The sequence below is a fragment of the Gymnodraco acuticeps genome, unplaced genomic scaffold, assembly GCF_902827175.1.
Source record: "Gymnodraco acuticeps unplaced genomic scaffold, fGymAcu1.1, whole genome shotgun sequence".
Lineage (NCBI taxonomy): Eukaryota > Metazoa > Chordata > Actinopteri > Perciformes > Bathydraconidae > Gymnodraco > Gymnodraco acuticeps.
The window spans coordinates 522967-541538 of record NW_022990353.1 but is presented as its reverse complement, the minus strand read 5'-3'; the positions used below and the strand labels follow the sequence as shown (position 1 = coordinate 541538).

General features: G+C 40.8%; 1 protein-coding gene across 3 annotated transcripts in view; it reads right to left on the bottom strand.

The window, feature by feature from the left end:
- Positions 1–1493: 1493 nt before the first annotated feature.
- Positions 1494–18572, bottom strand: part of kcnc2 (potassium voltage-gated channel, Shaw-related subfamily, member 2) — a 76844-nt gene continuing 59765 nt past the window's right edge. Inside the window, exons 2-5 of one of the 3 annotated variants that reach the window (XR_004569761.1) lie at positions 13770–14703; positions 11861–12016; positions 4787–6374; positions 1494–3350 (exon numbers count right to left, since the gene is read on the bottom strand). Coding sequence is in view for 2 of the 3 variants with exons in the window: in XM_034224016.1 (XP_034079907.1) it covers positions 6238–6374; positions 11861–12016; positions 13770–14703 (1227 nt within the window). In the remaining variant the exon portion in view is untranslated. Of the gene's footprint in view, positions 3351–4345; positions 6375–11860; positions 12017–13769; positions 14704–18572 lie in introns of those variants that run through there. The other 2 variants (XM_034224017.1, XM_034224016.1) reach the window with 2 other exon arrangements.

The following is an 18572-nucleotide window of genomic DNA, read 5'->3' as shown; positions in this document are numbered from 1 at the left end:
AATGTTCAGGTGTATATCAGTATGTAGTGTCTCTACTTTAAAGAGTCCTCTCCTGCTGATGTTCAGGTGTATATCAGTATGTAGTGTCTCTACTTTAAAGAGTCCTCTCCTGCTGATGTTCAGGTGTATATCAGTATGTAGTGTCTCTACTTTAAAGAGTCCTCTCCTGCTGATGTTCAGGTGTATATCAGTATGTACTGTCTCTACTTTAAAGAGTCCTCTCCTGCTGATGTTCAGGTGTATATCAGTATGTAGTGTCTCTACTTTAAAGAGTCCTCTCCTGCTGATGTTTAGGTGTATATCAGTATGTAGTGTCTCTACTTTAAAGAGTCCTCTCCTGCTGATGTTCAGGTGTATATCAGTATGTAGTGTCTCTACTTTAAAGAGTCCTCTCCTGCTGATGTTCAGGTGTATATCAGTATGTAGTGTCTCTACTTTAAAGAGTCCTCTCCTGCTGATATTCAGGTGTATATCAGTATGTAGTGTCTCTACTTTAAAGAGTCCTCTCCTGCTGATGTTCAGGTGTATATCAGTATATAGTGTCTCTACTTTAAAGAGTCCTCTCCTGCTGATGTTCAGGTGTATATCAGTATGTAGTGTCTCTACTTTAAAGAGTCCTCTCCTGCTGATGTTCAGGTGTATCAGTATGTAGTGTCTCTACTTTAAAGAGTGCTCTCCTGCTGATGTTCAGGTGTATATCAGTATGTGTCTCTACTTTAAAGAGTCCTCTCCTGCTGATGTTCAGGTGTATATATCAGTATGTAGTGTTCTACTTTAAAGAGTCCTCTCCTGCTGATGTTCAGGTGTATATCAGTATGTAGTGTCTCTACTTTAAAGAGTCCTCTCCTGCTGATGTTCAGGTGTATATCAGTATGTAGTGTCTCTACTTTAAAGAGTCCTCTCCTGCTGATGTTCAGGTGTATATCAGTATGTAGTGTCTCTACTTTAAAGAGTCCTCTCCCTCTGATGTTCAGGTGTATATCAGTATGTAGTGTCTCTACATGTCTCCATGCTTTAAGGTTCAAAAAGCTCTTTATTTTTCTCATACTGCCTGTGCTGCAGCACCTCTTTTCACCCTCTGTCTGAAACCAGAGCTCAGTCTGCTCTGATTGGTTAGCTGGCCGGCTCTGTTGTGATTGGTCAACCGCTTAGAGATGTCCCGCCCCTTAACCTACCATGTACAATGTTACCTAAATACACTTTGAATTAACCATGGCTCTCTGAGAACTTGAGAGATACATTTCATTCCATTAGTGCCCAAAACCTCTGAGGAAACTCAAGATTATGCCTGAAACGTCAGCCTTGACCTTTGAAACATTAACAAAAACACATACAAGCCTACTTGAGATGTTAAGTAACTATTTTGTAAGGCTTGACATGATTGCATTGTAAACAAGAAATGGGAATATCTTGTCAACGGCTGTGAGTATTTTTAAGTAAATCAGAAATCAGTGCATCAGAGAAAAGGACAAATCAAAGACAGAAACAACCAGTTAAAAGATAAACAGTTTATGTGAAACCCTCACATAGCATTTACCTTCACTCTGGGTTGAATGTGAAATACAGAATGTCATTTTTTTTTTTTTAATACAATTTGACATTTTTTTTCAGCATGCACGAACGGCTCCACGAATACAGACTTCAAACTAGAGTTTTTCCTCACAGTAAAACGTACGAAACATCGGATCAAAACCCTGACAGTTCGAGGACACAATGGGAAGCATCAGACTACCATGACTTTGTTTTGTTTTACAAATAAGAGCAACAGTGAAGAAGACACAAAAATACATGTTCTGGATTCAAAAAAATAAACACCTTTTTTTTTTTCTTTCACTACATCTTCCCGAAAAGACACGAATAACGACCACTGCTTTTTTCCATTAACAGAGTGAAGCAGCGTGTGTACAACAAGCATACTTGCCAACCTTGAGACCTCAGAAATCGGGAGCATTTAAAAACCACCGGGGGGGGGGCTAGTGGATCACCGGAGCTGTAGGCTATTAGCTTAACATGCTGTATGTATGCTGTATGTATGCTTGTATGCTAGTTGTAAGTGCACTGTCTTGATGGAGCATATGTGTGGGCTGGACCTGAGGAGTGAGCAGGGGGGAGTTTTGTCGATTCTTGTTCTGTTTTCTGTGACTGATCTTCATCACCCTCTCAGACTTTCAGTTGCGCGCGCTACTAAAGAGACGCGCTACCATGGAAACCAAACAATGGTGTAGCTGTATTGAAGTCTGAGTGGAAGCAGTCGTGAGTAAATCCAATTTTGTCAGAAATCGGGAGAAATATGACCCCGGGAGGAAAACGGGAGAGGGCAATGAAATCGGGAGTCTCCCGCGAAAATCGGGAGGGTTGGCAAGTATGACAACAAGGAGGATTGTGGGTAAAAGGGTGACACTTTGACAGCTAAACATCAACGTTGCAGTCCTTTCCGTCAGAGCTTGACTTTTGCCTTCTTGTTTAAAACGGGCTGCTGAAATCACAGTGTGGATCGGCGTTTTGTTTTTTTTGGGTTTTATTGCAAATCTTGATCTGATTGTTTGGGATTTTTGCTACTGTGCAGATGTAGCCATTCTAGAAGTCCCGCTTTATAAACTTCTGCTACACTTTTTGCTCCGACGGGGCAACTTTGAAAAAATAAAGTTATGCAGTTTCGAGTAGTAAGAATACATTTGGTTTTGCAAAACATCTGCAGCACATATGCACGACTTCGGGGACTTCTACAACGGCGCCTGCATCACAGAACTCTGTCTCCTTGGTGTTTGTGCTCAAACTAACTGGAAGAGTGACGGTCCACTCCGACCAATCAAACTGCAGATCTTACCCTGGTGTTTTTAGGATACACACACACACACATACACACATTTACACACAGCAGAGCACTTTAAACCTGCTGGAAATGACCAAAACAGAAGCAGAGATGTTACATGTATCCAACTTTGTCTCTGTGTACCGTATATACTGTATGTAGAAGTTCATATATCAACACTTCATTTTTAAGTACACACAAAGTGCCTCACATCTTAATACACTTGATTGAGTGTCAATTAGCAAACATCTTTACCATCGAAAGACGTTTGTTGTCTTATATACAGGAGCGATATCTATACAGTCTCTTTTGAAGACGTGTCCGCTCTCCACAGGAAAACAAAACAAGACGTAAAAGAAAACGTAAATGCTAATCCAAGTTCTCCCAGGATTTCCTTTTTGATCTTTAACTTCCTGTTGAGCCGACAGCTGTCAGTCAGAAAGAGTTTTTGTGCGCCTCCTCGTCCACATAATGTCCTGCAGGATGTCCTCGTGACTGAAGACTTATCCCTCCGTCATTCAAATAGGGAATGATTCGTCTACATTTAAAAAATATAAACACAAGTCTCATCTCTAAATATCAGAAATGCATCATCTCTTGAACGTGTCAATATAGCACAGCTTATATCAGAACTCGGGGGTGATTCAATACTTTTTATTTCTTTTTTAATTCTTTGATTTTTTGCAGAGTTATGTGTGAGACGCATCTAGCTGTGAGCCAGTTTCTAGGCAACCGTCTGCTACTGTTTCAGTACTGAAGGGATGGGAGAGGCTGCTCTACACCTGTTGGTGCATAGGAAGAAATGTGTGAAATATTGTGAATGAATAAAGAAAAAGGCGTCTTTGGTGCATGAGATTTCAAAACGGTAATGTCTGTGTGGTTTGAGAGCAGATAATAGCCCTTAGTGATGGTATACTGTGCAGGAAAATGATGTAACAGTTGTTGTGTTTGCAGTAAACAAATCTGCTCTTAGGGTGTAAATTGTGTGCAAATGCGAAAAAATTCAGGATGCAAATCTCTCATGGTGTCATTTTGTTTACTCTAATTATAATTGTGTCTCAATATTATGTGTTAATCACAATTTACGAGGCTCTGTAGAGGAGATGAGCCACAGGAACACCCACAATCCGGACAAATTGGGGAACACTTAAACATTTCAAGTGTGCGTGTATGTATGTGTGTGTGAGTGTGTGTGTGTGTGTGTGTGTGTGTGTGTGTGTGTGTGTGTGTGTGTGTGTGTGTGTGTGTGTGTGTGTGTGTGTGTGTGTGTGTGTGTGTGTGTGACCTAGCATTACTATCCTTGTGGGGACCTACATCTGTTTACACAGTCACGTGTGGGGACTCGCCTCCCTTATGGGGACATAATGGAGGTCCTCATAAGGGGAATCATTAATTTTAGGGTGAAGACTTGGTTAGGTTTAGGGTTAGGGTAAGGTTATGGGTTAGGGTAAGGGTAAGGCATGTGTTGGTTATGGTTAAGGTTAGGATAAGTCTCCAGGAAATGCATGTAAGTCAATGTAATGTCCCCTGAAGTGATGTATACATGGTGTGTGTGTGTGTGTGTGTGTGTGTGTGTGTGTGTGTGTGTGTGTGTGTGTGTGTGTGTATCAGTTTGGGAAGGGGAGGTTTGGTCAGTGTTTGTTTGTTTTGAAAAATGTTGTGGGGATGAAGTATTAATTACTACTATCTAATTTAAGTCAAATGTTGTTGCCAATTAATTTCTTGGTGTCATGAAATCTTGAATGTAATGTAATTCTACCCTCACTCATCCTGTTAAAAAAATAAAATTATACAAAATATGATGTGTTAATCATCCACTGATTCAAATGCTACAAGCAGCACCTTCAAGAGAAACCACACAACAGGTACATATCTTCTGAGGGATTATTGAATAACCCCCGTTTAAACACACATTAACACCAAATCATGACCAACAAAGTGTTCTGCACACACAGCATCCCTCACACCTGTTACCTGTCCAAAATGGCGGTGTCATTTCCTCCAGGATGTTAAGACAGAACGCTGCTCTCTGCTTGTGTGAAACCAGTAAAGACAACCTCTTTGCAGATATCTGTGAGTGAACAACCAGAGACACACACAGCTTTGGTGGCACCCAGTCAGAGGAAACAGAAACATGGAGAGAATTGGAAATGGAAACACACACAGCTGGTATTCTGTGTGTTTTCAGTCTCCTGGGTGGACTGTAGATGAAGGAAATGGCAAAATGAGACACGAGTCTTCTTCCGAAAGCCCAACATAATAACGTTAAATTAAAAACTCCTCCTATATATATGTTTTTCAATCTCACGGTGTCCCTTCCTTCTCCCCATACCGTGTTGTTGGATGGTGACAGGATGATCCATGCAATAACACGAGCAGGTGAGAGACAGATTGTGAGTCGAGACGAACGTCCTCTTCTGTCTCCAGCACGGAAAATAAAGTAATGTGAGGTTAAAATGATATCTCTCTCTTTCCTCTTTATTGGAAGCACGTCTTTTTCACCTAAATACAGCAACATCCCTGATTATTCATGTGTCCTTTTATCTATGGCTGCTACTTCTGAAGCCAAGGTGTTTTATTGCAAGTGTCAAACATTATCGAGCTAAAGGAACTCCAGGAAAAGCTCATCTATCTGCAGGGAAAAGTTTCTATAATAGTCTTAGCTACACATGTAAGCACTTATGCTCTATCATCTTCATTGTGGAAATGTATCATAAGTCTAATTTAATTATACTTGTCTTCATAACTTCCTAATTTGGGTTTTACCACATGGATGTTAGGTTTGTAATTACCATGCGTGATGTATTTCCCTCTCTGTCCTTTGTACCATTCGAACTTTAAAGTCCATATGATATTGGGCTATAAATAAACGTTGATTGATTGATTGATTGACTGTAATGTAAATTGTTTGTATGACTTGTGTTTGGATGCACTGAAAAAACTGAAAGGTTGACTTTAATTTAATGTTTTATGTCAACAGATTTCAAGCAATAGTATTAAGTTGAACCTAATATTTGTTATTCAAACTTAATATTGTTGATTTCAACTAACCTAAATCAGTTGACATAATACATTTAATTAATTAAATTAAACTCTGTTGAATGCTTTGACTTTATTAAATAACACACATTTCTATATTTGTTCATTTCTTACCAAAATGTGATTTCTTGTCGATTTTCCCCCCCACAATATTTAGTATAAACTATTCTGACACTGCACTGTAACTTTTATTCAAGTATGTTATACCAGTATTATTCTACATGAGCTTGTTTTATGATTATTTATTTGCTTGACTGATTTTAAATGCTATTTTATACTAATTTCAGCTGCACTTTTTGCCTATTTAGAAGTGCAGATGTAAGACCATAGGGAGGTTGTGTGCGTGCGTGTGTGTGTGTGTGTGTGTGTGTGTGTTGGACGAGGTCTCAGAGGATGGAGGGGATGGGGGAGCGAGAGCGTCGCAGAGGGCAGGGCGATCCGTACGGCGAGGTCACGGGAGAAAACCTCAGGGTGTTCGATGACATGCTCGAAATGTTGTTTAAACTCCGGGATTTCTCATAGCCTTCAGATGGAGGAGCGACAGAGAGGAGGTGGAGGACAACAACACACACAGGCAGGCAGGCGAGCAGGCAGCAAGGCAACGATCCAAGTCCAAAGAAGCCGAGCGAAACCGAGACAAGACAGGAGACAGAATGAGACAAAGCATGTTTAAAATGTGGTCATGCCAATAAAGCCCCTTTGTATTGTATTGTGAGACAGAGCAGCAATCACTGAGAGCATGCACAATCCTGAGTGAAACTGTGAGGCACATTGGAGATGGTTATATGTAATCAGGATACTCATAATCAGAAACAGGTTTATTACCAGTTAGGTTGACACGTACGAGGAACAGTATGTTTTGTGTTATGCTGTTGAGCCACATGTATTGTTGACATTTTTTGTTTTGTTCTGTTATAACGCCTTGTGCGGAATGCTTTGGCAATACTAGATTAGATTAGATTACTTTATTGTCATTACAAAAATGCAAGCACAGTGTAACGAAATTTAAGGATGGTCTAACCAGACAGAGTGCAAAACAGTCGGTTACATACACAATTATCAGAAGTATGTACCAAAATAAATGATACAAAAATAAAGGTAAATAGATGGGAAATGTATAAATAGGAATAAATACACAGATAATAATAAATACAGTGAATACAGAATTGCGCTTCAGCACAGCACACGACAACAACTAGGCAGTATGGGACAGCGTGGGGTTAATTGTCAGCAGTCTGACTGCTGAAGGGAAGAAGCTGTGCGTAGTCCTGTTTGTTCTACCCGGGAGGCTGTGGTCATGCCAATAAAGCCCCTTTGTATTGTATTTTATTATGAGACAGAGCAAAAGTCACTGCAGGGTGAGAGCGCACAATCCTGACTGAAACTGTGCGGCACATTGGAGATGGTTATATGTAATCAGGATACTCTAAAAGTTACTGTTTTCCCTTTTACTGTAAGCAGTGAAAAAACGGAAATGTTGACTTTAATTAGATGTATTTTGAATTAGGTTAGTTGAAAGCAATTGTGGGGGAAACTTCTGAAGCAATTGGAAACAGGACTCAGAGAGACACGAGGAGAGCTGGAGCTTTGATGGCAAACACTGACGGTTTATTTGGAGTTACAAGACAGGTGGTGTGTCACGAGTTGACACAGCGGTTGCCAAACCAATTCTGAAGAACTCTTTCTGTAGCTCGAGGTTTTATCTAGTTCGGAGTGTAATAATCAACATTCTTCATCAGTGAGACTAAACATTATGGACCCTGAATCTATAGAGCTGTCGTCCATAGAAAATAATATGCGTCAGGGAACCTTCGTCCCTGAACAGTAAACTACCTCATGGCGGCTTGTGCTCTGTCATAGACTGGCAACAACAATGCGCCCAAGCTGCTCCTCCTTAAGAGAGATAGCAGCAATACCTGTGTGATTAAAACCCTGTCCAGAATTAAGTGTGGAAACTCGTCAAATAGGAGTTAATGTTATTCTTAAACTAGTTAGTTAGCAGTTATTCATCTCATGGCATTATCGTTAGTATATTCTTTCACAAGAAGTTAGTATATCTTACTTTGCTTATACATCACATTCACATTGAGGCATCTAGTTCAAATGTATATAACAATAATGTATATTAAGACTATCAAAATGCACTTTATGTGTCAAATATAACATACTGAAGATAATACCTTTGTTTTTTAACACTTTAATGATGGATTCACACTTTCCACCGGCTGCAATGACAGAATGTGAAGCCCCCTTATTGGAATAAACAAGCAGCCAGATCATTAATTAAATGGAAACACTCGTGAGGAACATGGCCACCCCATTAGCATTTTGCACACGGCACCATTCGTTTGTTTCAGAACAAAGGGCAGCTGTGTGTGTGCCAACAGGTAGATAAAGGGACTAAAAAGCACCCCGCGTTTTATTCATTAGCTTCAATATGGCACAGCTGCGGACGCCTACAACCAAAAACACTATTGGAGAGAGGCCTTCCTGTGAGAAAAACCTCCATCATGTGGTTTATCTGCTATAATCTCAATTAAAATCTGATAAACAATCAACAAGTAACATCTGAACAGCTTTCCACTTATCGTAACTGTTAGGGAATAATTTGCCTAGGTATTCAACCTTCGACCCAGTTCATAGTTTTCTCTCTTTACTGTCTCTTTTCCCACGGCATAGGTCTACGGCCTGCTATCTCTCTTAAGGAGGGGCAGCTTGGGCGCATTGTTGTTGCCAGTCTGTGACCGAGCACAAGCCGCCATGAGGTAGTTTACTGTTCAGGGACGTAGGTTTCCTGACGCATATTCTTTCCTATGGACGAGAGCTGTTAGATTCAGGGTCCATATTGCTTTAGTCTCACTGATGAAGAATGTTGATTATTACTCTCTGAACTAGTTAAAACCTCGAGCTGCAGAAGAGTTCTTCAGAATTGGTTTAGCAGCCGCTGTGTCAGCTCGTGACACACCACCTGTCTTGTGAATTCTCCGGCCGAAGCTCCAAATAAACCGTCAGTGTTTGCCATCAAAGCTCCAGCTCTCCTCGTGCCTCTCTGAGTCCTGACTCTCCAATTGCTTCAGAAGTTTCCCCCACAGTAACAACACATTTTATAATTTTTTCATGTGTATTTTGTCATATTGTACTGTACGTAGTTTTGTGGTACATCTATAGTTCATGTGAATATTGTTCTTTATGTTCATTTATAAAAGTAACCCAAGTAAGTGTTAATCTGCACAAAGATGCATGCATTATTGTCTTCTCATAATGTTTGACTTCTGAATTCATTACATGTTCACTAAGCTTTAAACTAATTTACATGTTAGCCTTCTCAGCGGTAGCCCCCAGGCTCTGGAACGACCTGCCCCCCCATGTCAAATTGTCGCCCACCCTTCAAACTTTTATGTCCCGCCTGAAGACCCACCTCTTTTCCCTCGCTTTCGAGTCAGTTTGAGCTGTTGTATCGATTGTTATGCTTTTATTGTCTGTCCATAGCCTTTGTGTGCCTTTTATCTATTCTTGTAATATTATATTTTATTATAATGTTATGTTTGCTGTGAAGCACTTTGGTAAACCCTCTGTTTTTAATATGTGCTATATAAATAAAGTGGATTGGATTGGACAGCGCTCTAATTGGAGGAAAGCATGTCCCGAGAGAACAGTAGCACTCTGAGAATTTAGAATAAAGCTCTAACAGCCAGACGTTAACTTCTGCTTAAAGGCTATTAGATCCAACGCTTCCACATTACACAGCGCAGATTAACACAACAATACATTACATGCTTTAGTCTTCTTAATATCATTTTAGTGTGGTGACATATTATAGAGGCGGTTACCAAACATTGCCTTTTAGAGGTGGGGACTCGAGTCACATGACTTGACTCGAGTCAGACTCGAGTCGCATATTTTTTTACTTGAGACTTGCTTGACTAACATTGATAAAAGACTTGACTTGACTTTGACTTGGTATTCATGACTTGAGACTTTACTTAAGCTTGAGACAGATGACTTGAAAGGACTTGACTGTTTAAAATTAAATATTTGCGTTTGTTTTTGTAGTGAGATATTACGTTTAGTTTTTTCGAAAAACGTGATTATAGCGCCGTGCGCGCAAACCTGGCAACCCACTAGAAGGCAGGAGTCTCTCAGGTAACATGGCAGCAGCTAGCGTTACTCCACAAATAGTGAAGTTTGGATTCAAGGATTATTTTGTCGATGACGGTAATAAGAAGAGAACAGCGATATGCAGGGTCTGCAGCATAAAGATCAGTGACACGACCACCACAACATCCAACTTCATTCGTCACTACAAAAAACCCCACAGAGAAAGGTGCGTGCATGTGTTGTGTTAGCTAGAAAGCTAACGTTAAGTTTAAGCTACGTTAGACTTGGTTTCAAATCGATTAAGCAAAGAATAGACAAAACGGTAAATGAACACTAGAACCGCCAAGGGAGGGAGGGAGAGAGAGAGAGAGAGAGAGAGAGAGAGAGAGAGAGAGAGAGAGAGAGAGAGAGAGAGAGAGAGAGAGAGAGAGAGAGAAAAAGAGATACCTCGTTTATCTCCCCTGTGTTATTATCAGAAGTTACTGTAAACTTTTGAATAATGTAGTTCATCTACTTTTAGTATTTTGTTTAAATGTTTTAATTATATGTTTGTAGAAGTGCTTTGATTTATTGTAAAATGAATCTGAACTTTTATGTTATGATGATAAACTGAAGCAATTTCTAAATTAACCCAATTAAGTGAGTTTTAAATCGTCCGACTTAGTTCATAAGGAAATTATGAAGAGGAACAAATTAAATGATTTGAAAATTATATCTATGTAGACGCTGACGCTGTTGGCGGTTCTAGTGTTAACAGAAATTTAAATTAAATATGTGTAGGCCTAATGGCAAATGCAAATTAGTCGCTTTTCGGCGCCTCCCGCTTTTTTAACGCTGATTTGGGTGCCTCGTGTAATTCGTGGAGAACCGAAGAGTTTTCGTTTTGGGGGGGGGGGGGGGTCCGTCCGTCCGTCCGTCCGTCCGTCCGTCCGTCCGACTGACGGACAACTTCTCACTTCAAAAAAGAAGAAGAAATCTAGACCGCAAAATAATTAAACAAGCGAGTGCCTGTTTTTCCTGGCCAATGACAGGTTCCTTGGACACAACACGAGCGTAACGTCTCTTTACGTTAAGTTCCCCACCCCTGTTGTAAATAATAATAAAAACCCTTGATTTATAACTTAACATCTCTGTCTCCTATTGATCTGAGTATATTATAAAGAATAGCCAGTTAATTGAAGCATTATAGCACAGGCCTTTTTTTCTGCTTCGAATAGTTCTCTCTTTTTTCACCATACCTGTGTTTGCATCCCTGTGTAGGATTTTCTTACCTGGAGTTCTGCCTTTTTGAACAGACTTTTTGAGTCCTAGCTATATTGTCTGCAGTTCTAGGGTTAATATGAATCTAATATGATTGTAATCGGTCTGAATTAGATTTCAAATGATTAACTGTGTATGTAATGAAGATCATAGTGTGGGTTGAATCCATTTTCATAACCACAGTCTTAACTGATTTAAATGTGGAAACTGGGCTTATTCATCAGAATTTCGTATGACTTGACTTGACTTGCTTGACTCTCACCACAGTGACTTGGGACTTGCTTGATACTTGTAGGTCAAGACTTGAGACTTGCTCATGACTTGCACATGTAGGACTTACTCCCACCTCTGGGCTTTTAGTGACCACATAGTGTCTCAGTTTATACTTCATGACCTTTTCTGCTTTTGAAAGTTGCATGACTCAACAACAGGGCTTCCCTTTCTTAGTCTGACCTTTCCACCTATGTGCAATATACACTGTTTTGCATTTAACTTGAGCTAAATCTCAACAACTTTATATGTTCACCTCGCTTTTACATTTTGATCAACCATGGTTTTAATAACATGTGCTTGTCTCTATTAAAAATATGTACCTACTGTACAGTTCAATGCAATCACATTAAAAGACCTTCGATTCTTCCATGCAGTTACCTGTCTTCCTCATCCCTCCGTCTGCAGCGTAGTCACTGGCAGCGAGCAGGAAGCAGGTTCCCCCCCCGCTGAGGTCCTGCTCTCGGGTGCTGGACCTCCTCATCGGGACCCTCTCCTCCGGGGACAGAGTGAGGTCACTGCAGTCTGCTGACAGAACTGACACATACAGTCTATATTTTAATTCCCTGACTCAAATACTTGTTCTTTTAAAACCCAACAGAGATGGCAAAAGTACACACATCCTTTACTCAAGTAGAAGTACAGATACTCGTGTTTAAAAATACTCTGGTAAAAGTAGAAGTACTGACTAAACTTCTTTACTCAAGTAAAAGTAAAGAGGCTTTGAAATGTACTTCAGTAAAAAGTACCCATAACTAGCAGCTGCTTTAAAGAGTACCTGACCTCCCTTTATATTAATAGAACAATAATGTCATTGTTAGCTAATGAATGTTTCCATGCTGAACAACGGCAACATGACAACGTTTCCATTGGTCCCTCTTCTTTAGAGAAGACTGTCATGGTTTTGGATTTTTGTTTTCCTCCTTGTGTCTTGTCTGATCCTACTCCCTGTGTTTGCCTTCCTGTCGTTAGTTTCCCTCCTGTGTCTGATTGTGCCTCATTGTGTTCACCTGTTGCCCTTGTGTTTCTGCCTGCCCTGCCAGCTGTGTCTTGTCCTGTGATTACCCTTCTGTGTATTTAGTCTTGTCTTCCCCTGTGCTCCATGTCTGTTCGTCGTCATTTCATTTCCCTGTCACCTATGCTTGTCCGTGTCTCCTGCCTGTTCCCGTCTGTAAGTTTGTTCCTGTCTGTCGTGCTCCCCGGTTTTGTTTCTGTTAGTTTCTTGTTTTTTCCATGCCTTCGGCTTTTTATAATAAAGCTCGCTTTTTGTTAACAAACCTTTTTCTGTATTTTTTTAACTGCACTATTTTCCCCAACCCTGACAAAGACCAGGAAATGATGGATACACGGATCGTGTTCAAATCAATAGGCACGCAATGACTCTAAATAATAATGATCACGCATCAAACACGCATTCAGACTAAAGGAACCAGCTGTTTGGAAAATGAGAGAAGTAGAAAGTACAGGTATTTGGGTTCAACATGTAAGAAGTAGAAAGTACAGGTATTTGTGTTCAACATGTAAGAAGTAGAAAGTACAGGTATTTGAGTTCAACATGTAAGAAGTAGAAAGTACAGGTATTTGAGTTCAACATGTAAGAAGTAGAAAGTACAGGTATTTGAGTTCAACATGTAAGAAGTAGAAAGTACAGGTATTTGTGTTCAACATGTAAGAAGTAGAAAGTACAGGTATTTGGGTTCAACATGTGAGAAGTAGAAAGTACAGGTATTTGTGTTCAACATGTAAGAAGTAGAAAGTACAGGTATTTGGGTTCAACATGTAAGAAGTAGAAAGTACAGGTATTTGTGTTCAACATGTAAGAAGTAGAAAGTACAGGTATTTGGGTTCAACATGTAAGAAGTAAAAGTAAAAAGTCGTCAGAAAAACAAGTAGTGGAGTAAAGTACTGATACCAGAAACATGTACTTAAGTACAGTAACAACGTTTTTGTACTCCACTACTTCCCACCTCGGGAACTGAATGTCAGGTGGAGCAACTCCAGTGTGAATGGTGCCATTTCAGTGATAATATCAATTATTTGGGTCTACATGTGACTCAAATGACATGCATGTGGAATAAGACCAAGTTCTGACCACACATAAAAAAAAGTTGCTCTGTTCCTGCATTTGAGATAAATTCCACTTGTATATTGACTTACTTTATTAAATATAACAAAAGACAAACTTTGTCCATGAATCATTTATCAGTTTCTCTTAAGAATTTCCTCTACAAATTTCACCTGAGATATAAAACAACACTTATTTGTAATAACCTAAACGTCTCAGTCTTACCTGAGCGGTTGCGTTCGAGTCCCCTTCCTCCTTTGGTGTTGCACAGGTCACTTTGAGTGCTGTTGCAGGTGGTGTTGAGCTCAGCTTGGCAGTAAATGGGCGACCCCCCCTGCACCGCCTGAGGAATGTGCTTCTTCCTCTTCTTGGGAAGCTTCTGCTTGGCCATGGCCAGCGAGTAGTACATCCCAAAGTTATTCACGATAACAGGAACGGGCATGGCTATCGTCAGAACGCCCGCCAAGGCACACAACGCACCAACAACCATGCCTGACCAGGTCTTTGGATACATGTCTCCATAACCCAGTGTTGTCATGGTCACCACGGCCCACCAAAAGCCAATTGGGATGTTTTTGAACTTTGTGTGGTTGCTACCCGTTGGGTCGTTGGGATCTGCGCCAATTCGCTCGGCGTAGTAGATCATGGTGGCGAAAATAAGTACTCCCAACGCCAGGAAAATTATGAGCAGCAGGAATTCGTTGGTGCTCGCTCGTAAAGTGTGTCCGAGCACTCTTAAACCCACAAAGTGACGCGTTAGCTTGAAGATACGAAGGATTCGAACGAAGCGAACCACTCTGAGGAAACCCAACACATCTTTGGCAGCTTTGGAAGAAAGGCCGCTCAACCCAACCTCTAAGTAGAAAGGCAGGATGGCCACAAAGTCGATGATGTTGAGGACGCTTTTAATAAACTCCAGCTTCACCGGACAGAACGTGACGCGGACGAGGAATTCGATGGTGAACCAGAAGACGCAAACGCCCTCCACATAGGTGAGGGCTGGGTCAGTTTCTATCTCGTACTGCGGGCCTGAGTCCGGAGCGCTGCTGTTCCTCATTGGATCTGTCTTGTTGATAATGGTGTTAAACGCTTCGTGAGTCTCCAAGCAGAAGGTGGTGATGGAGACCAGGATGAAGAACAACGAGGCAAAGGCTATAAACTACAAGAGGGGAGGAGAAGAGGAGAGAAAAACATTGTGTTACTGTTAGAAAAATCTCACTCGTCACCAGCTTCAATCTCAGGATCCATGTATCTGTGATCCTCTCCAGAATGGAAGGAGTCATCACATACAGAGCATCAACTAGTTCCTGAACAGTGTCCTTCACATGCTGATATCCAAGAGAGGGAGTTACACAGTCACAAGATGGAGGAATAGAAAGCAGTCTTCAATGTTTACTTCAGATTAGCTCCACGTCAGAAATGAGCATGCTTGATGTCTCTCTCCATAGAGGCTGAATCATCATGTTAATCACATAGCTATCATATGCCTCAAACAGTCCTGATGCTCTTCTAGGTAATCACACATCCTGTCATGTTCACAGCTACAGTTGGGATACCTTTGTTATCAGGTGACTCTCATGTTGGAAGAGGACATTCAGTATTTTCCCAACAGTTACTATCAATCCATCACAGACATGTTGAATGACGCTCTATGTACATAATATATATAGATGATGTCTTATACTCTGATTGCCTTTCAGTCGTTTTATTTAGTATTTTTAATCATATGTGTTTAAAAGAAGGGCAAAAGGTGGATTTGCAAATGGTTAAGGATTTATGGTTTAATGGTTTGGATGTTTAGATAATGCCTAAAATAATTTAAGGGTGGGACCAGTTGACTATTTTCTCTCTACTATACAGTGTAAGCTGTGTTCTGGGTGCAACGCCATTTTATCCTTTGAGGACGAAGTAGCTCTGTTCCTGCATTTGAGATCGATTTCAATTGTATATTGACTTTCTTTATTAATGTATTAAATATAACAAAAGACGAACTTTGTCCATTTATCAGTTTCTCTTAAGAATGTCCTCCACACGGTGACTGGGTAAACATGCCCCGAGATAAATACATGAATTTACTCCAGAGAAAGACATTGAACCCAGAGACAAGTTAAATTGGAAATGACTCCAGAGAGAGGAGCAATCTATTAGCAAGAGCAACACACAAACACACACACACTTCCTCTTTGCTCCTGGAGGGAATGTAGGAGTGCACACGCAGACAGATTCAATTAATACTGACGGTATGTTGGGCAGTTGGGAAGGAAAGTGGATTAACTAACCAGTCAGTATGGCGTCGAGAAATGGGTTTGACTTTGTGCAAATCGTTTTTTTGTTCTCCTACAGCAGTGGTTTTAAAAAAAATAATGTTTTACATATAATTGTAACGCAATACATGATTGTCGCTAAAAGCCTTGTCTCTACATTACAATAACATATACAAAATAATTGATTAATTAATTTGAATACAAATTCAAGTTAGTATTAAAGGCATAACAAGACAGAAATGTATAATTATTTCTATAGAAATGTTTCTTCTGCTCGTAAAGTGTCCAAACCGGGCTTTTCTGGATAAGCGCATTTTTAAAACATAGTCATTGTCCATGCCGGTTTCAGTTGGATTATTTGTCACAGTTGCTCCGATCAGATCGCTCTCCTCCATTTTGTAGATTATTTACGACTTTTGAATCCACATAAACACATCGGGCAAAATCCGGCTTACTTTGAGCATGTGTTTTAAACAGTTTCATCCCTTTGTGAATTGGTTCCACTTCTACGCCGTCCTTTAATTTCTTCATACAGCGGGAATCCAAATGAATTAATCCTGAGTCCAATAACCATCAAAGTCACTCCAATAGTGCTCCTTAATTACGCTTTCATCCCTCCTTTAACACAATACTTCACATTCATCCAGTTTGTGACAGTAGTTGTAGCATTTTTGAGACTTTTAAACTTTAATTACCGCTGTTCCAACAGGAGTCATTTGGGGGGGCTCTTGGGAAAAAAGGTTGGGAACCCCTGTCCTATAGCACATTAAGTCATTAAGTCACTTTTCCATAGTGGCATTGTGTTACATTTCGGCTGTTGTACCAGGTTTTTTGCATGTTGTTCTGGATTAAAGTTGCAGCAATAAAAACATGACAATAAATGGATGTCTTCTTCATTCATGGTTTACTTCTAAGGCATTCATTATGTTTACAGAATTGTGTCAGGCATCGTAGTCCATTTGCTTCATGCTTAGGGAGGCGTGTGGCGCAGTGGATAGAGCCTTGATGTTGGGATCAGGGGGTCACGGGTTCAAACCCCACTGCAGTCAGCATGTCGTTGTGTCCCTGAGACACTTCACCCCAAATTGCTCCTGTGGGGATTGCCCACAGTATTGAGTATTGTAAGTCGCTTTGGATAAAAGCGTCTAATAAGTAACATGTACTAATGTCTTCGCCCATCTTTCCCTCTTTCCTGTCTATCTGTAGCTTAACCCAAAAAGTCATCTTAAAATGTGTCAAGTCTCGTTAAGAAAAACATGTGAGTTACAACAACTGATAATACAGCAGATTGCATCCATACCACGTGAAGCCTGATTTAAATAGAAATTCTGGTTCAAAACAACTTTTCTTAAAGGTCCCATGTCATGCTTTTCCGGTTAGTACCCGTCCCCTTGTGTGTTATGAAGGTTTTTATGCATGTAAACGGTGTGCAGAGTCAAAACCCTCAAAGTACACCCTGTAGCGAGTAAAACTCTAACACCGAAAATACCTCCCCAAAACGCCTCATTGGAGATACGTCATTGTCCATTTGATTCTTCCGGGTACATCATGATGTCAACCGTACCCGGAACGAAATGGACCAATCCGTGGAGCCGTTACGTTACGTCCGTGGAGCCGTTACGTTAAGCCCCCGCTGATTGGTCCAAATTGACCGATCCACGGACTTCCTCACACACTCAGTGCAGGCAGCTCAGCTGATCTCTCCTCCCTGCCTGCAGGCTGATAACAGACAGTTGGGATCGCGGCGAAATTCTCTCTGCAGACCCATTCTCTCTGCAGACCCATTCTCTCTGCAGACCCATTCTCACAGCGTTTATCAACCTTTTTCTTACTCAATATCAAGCCACACTTATTGTTTTTACTTCGGCTGTGACTTTGTGTGTGCTCAGGATGAGTTTGGCTGTGTTTCGCTGTGTATCGCTAAACAAGGTAACAACACCTCCACGGAGTTTAGCGCGATTCACACGTCCCGACCAATCAGAGCACACTGTGCTCACAGGGAGGGTGGGGGCTGGAGCTATTGGAGCTACAACGAGCCGTTAAAGGCAGAGAGTGAATACACGTAGTTTACAGAGATGCTGGATGAGAAACCAATGTGAGTTTGAAAAATTGCACAATATAAATCTATTCTAGTAGACCTCAACAATGGAATTATGATCAGTAGAAATGGCCATGACATGGGACCTTTAAGTTATTGAAATATAATTGAAGTAACTTTAATAGCTACAGTGCAGTTATGACGATGACAATCTTAGGTCACAGGCTCCTCCAACAGTGCAACACAATAAAACAGATACAATTGTGCAATCAAATAAAATGACAAAATGTAAACAAACACTGAAATAATACGAAAAAAAGGCTGAGTTGGAGAGCAGCCAAAGACACGGCAGCCATCATCACCGGCGCCATCTTTTTGTAATGAGTCGCATAGAGATTTCTGTCTTGTTTTGGTGTTCCTCTGCACACCACCTGTCAGACGCAGAGCTCACAGCCAGCTTTTCTGAATGTGAGAACATCCACAGCCTGCGAGACGGAGCAGATGTGCTGCTTTCTTCACATCCTGCGCTCCTCCTACTGACGCCTGAAGAAGTCGTTTCACACCCTGCTTTGTTTTGGGATTGCATGACTCACACACTCTGAAAATATCGTTGCTGTTATTTGGGTCGCCCTGCATCTGAACTGTGTGCAAACATTTACTCTCCTGCTGGGAGCATGGGCTCTTTTTATATATCGTATACACTATATCTCTTTCTTTATTAAGTGC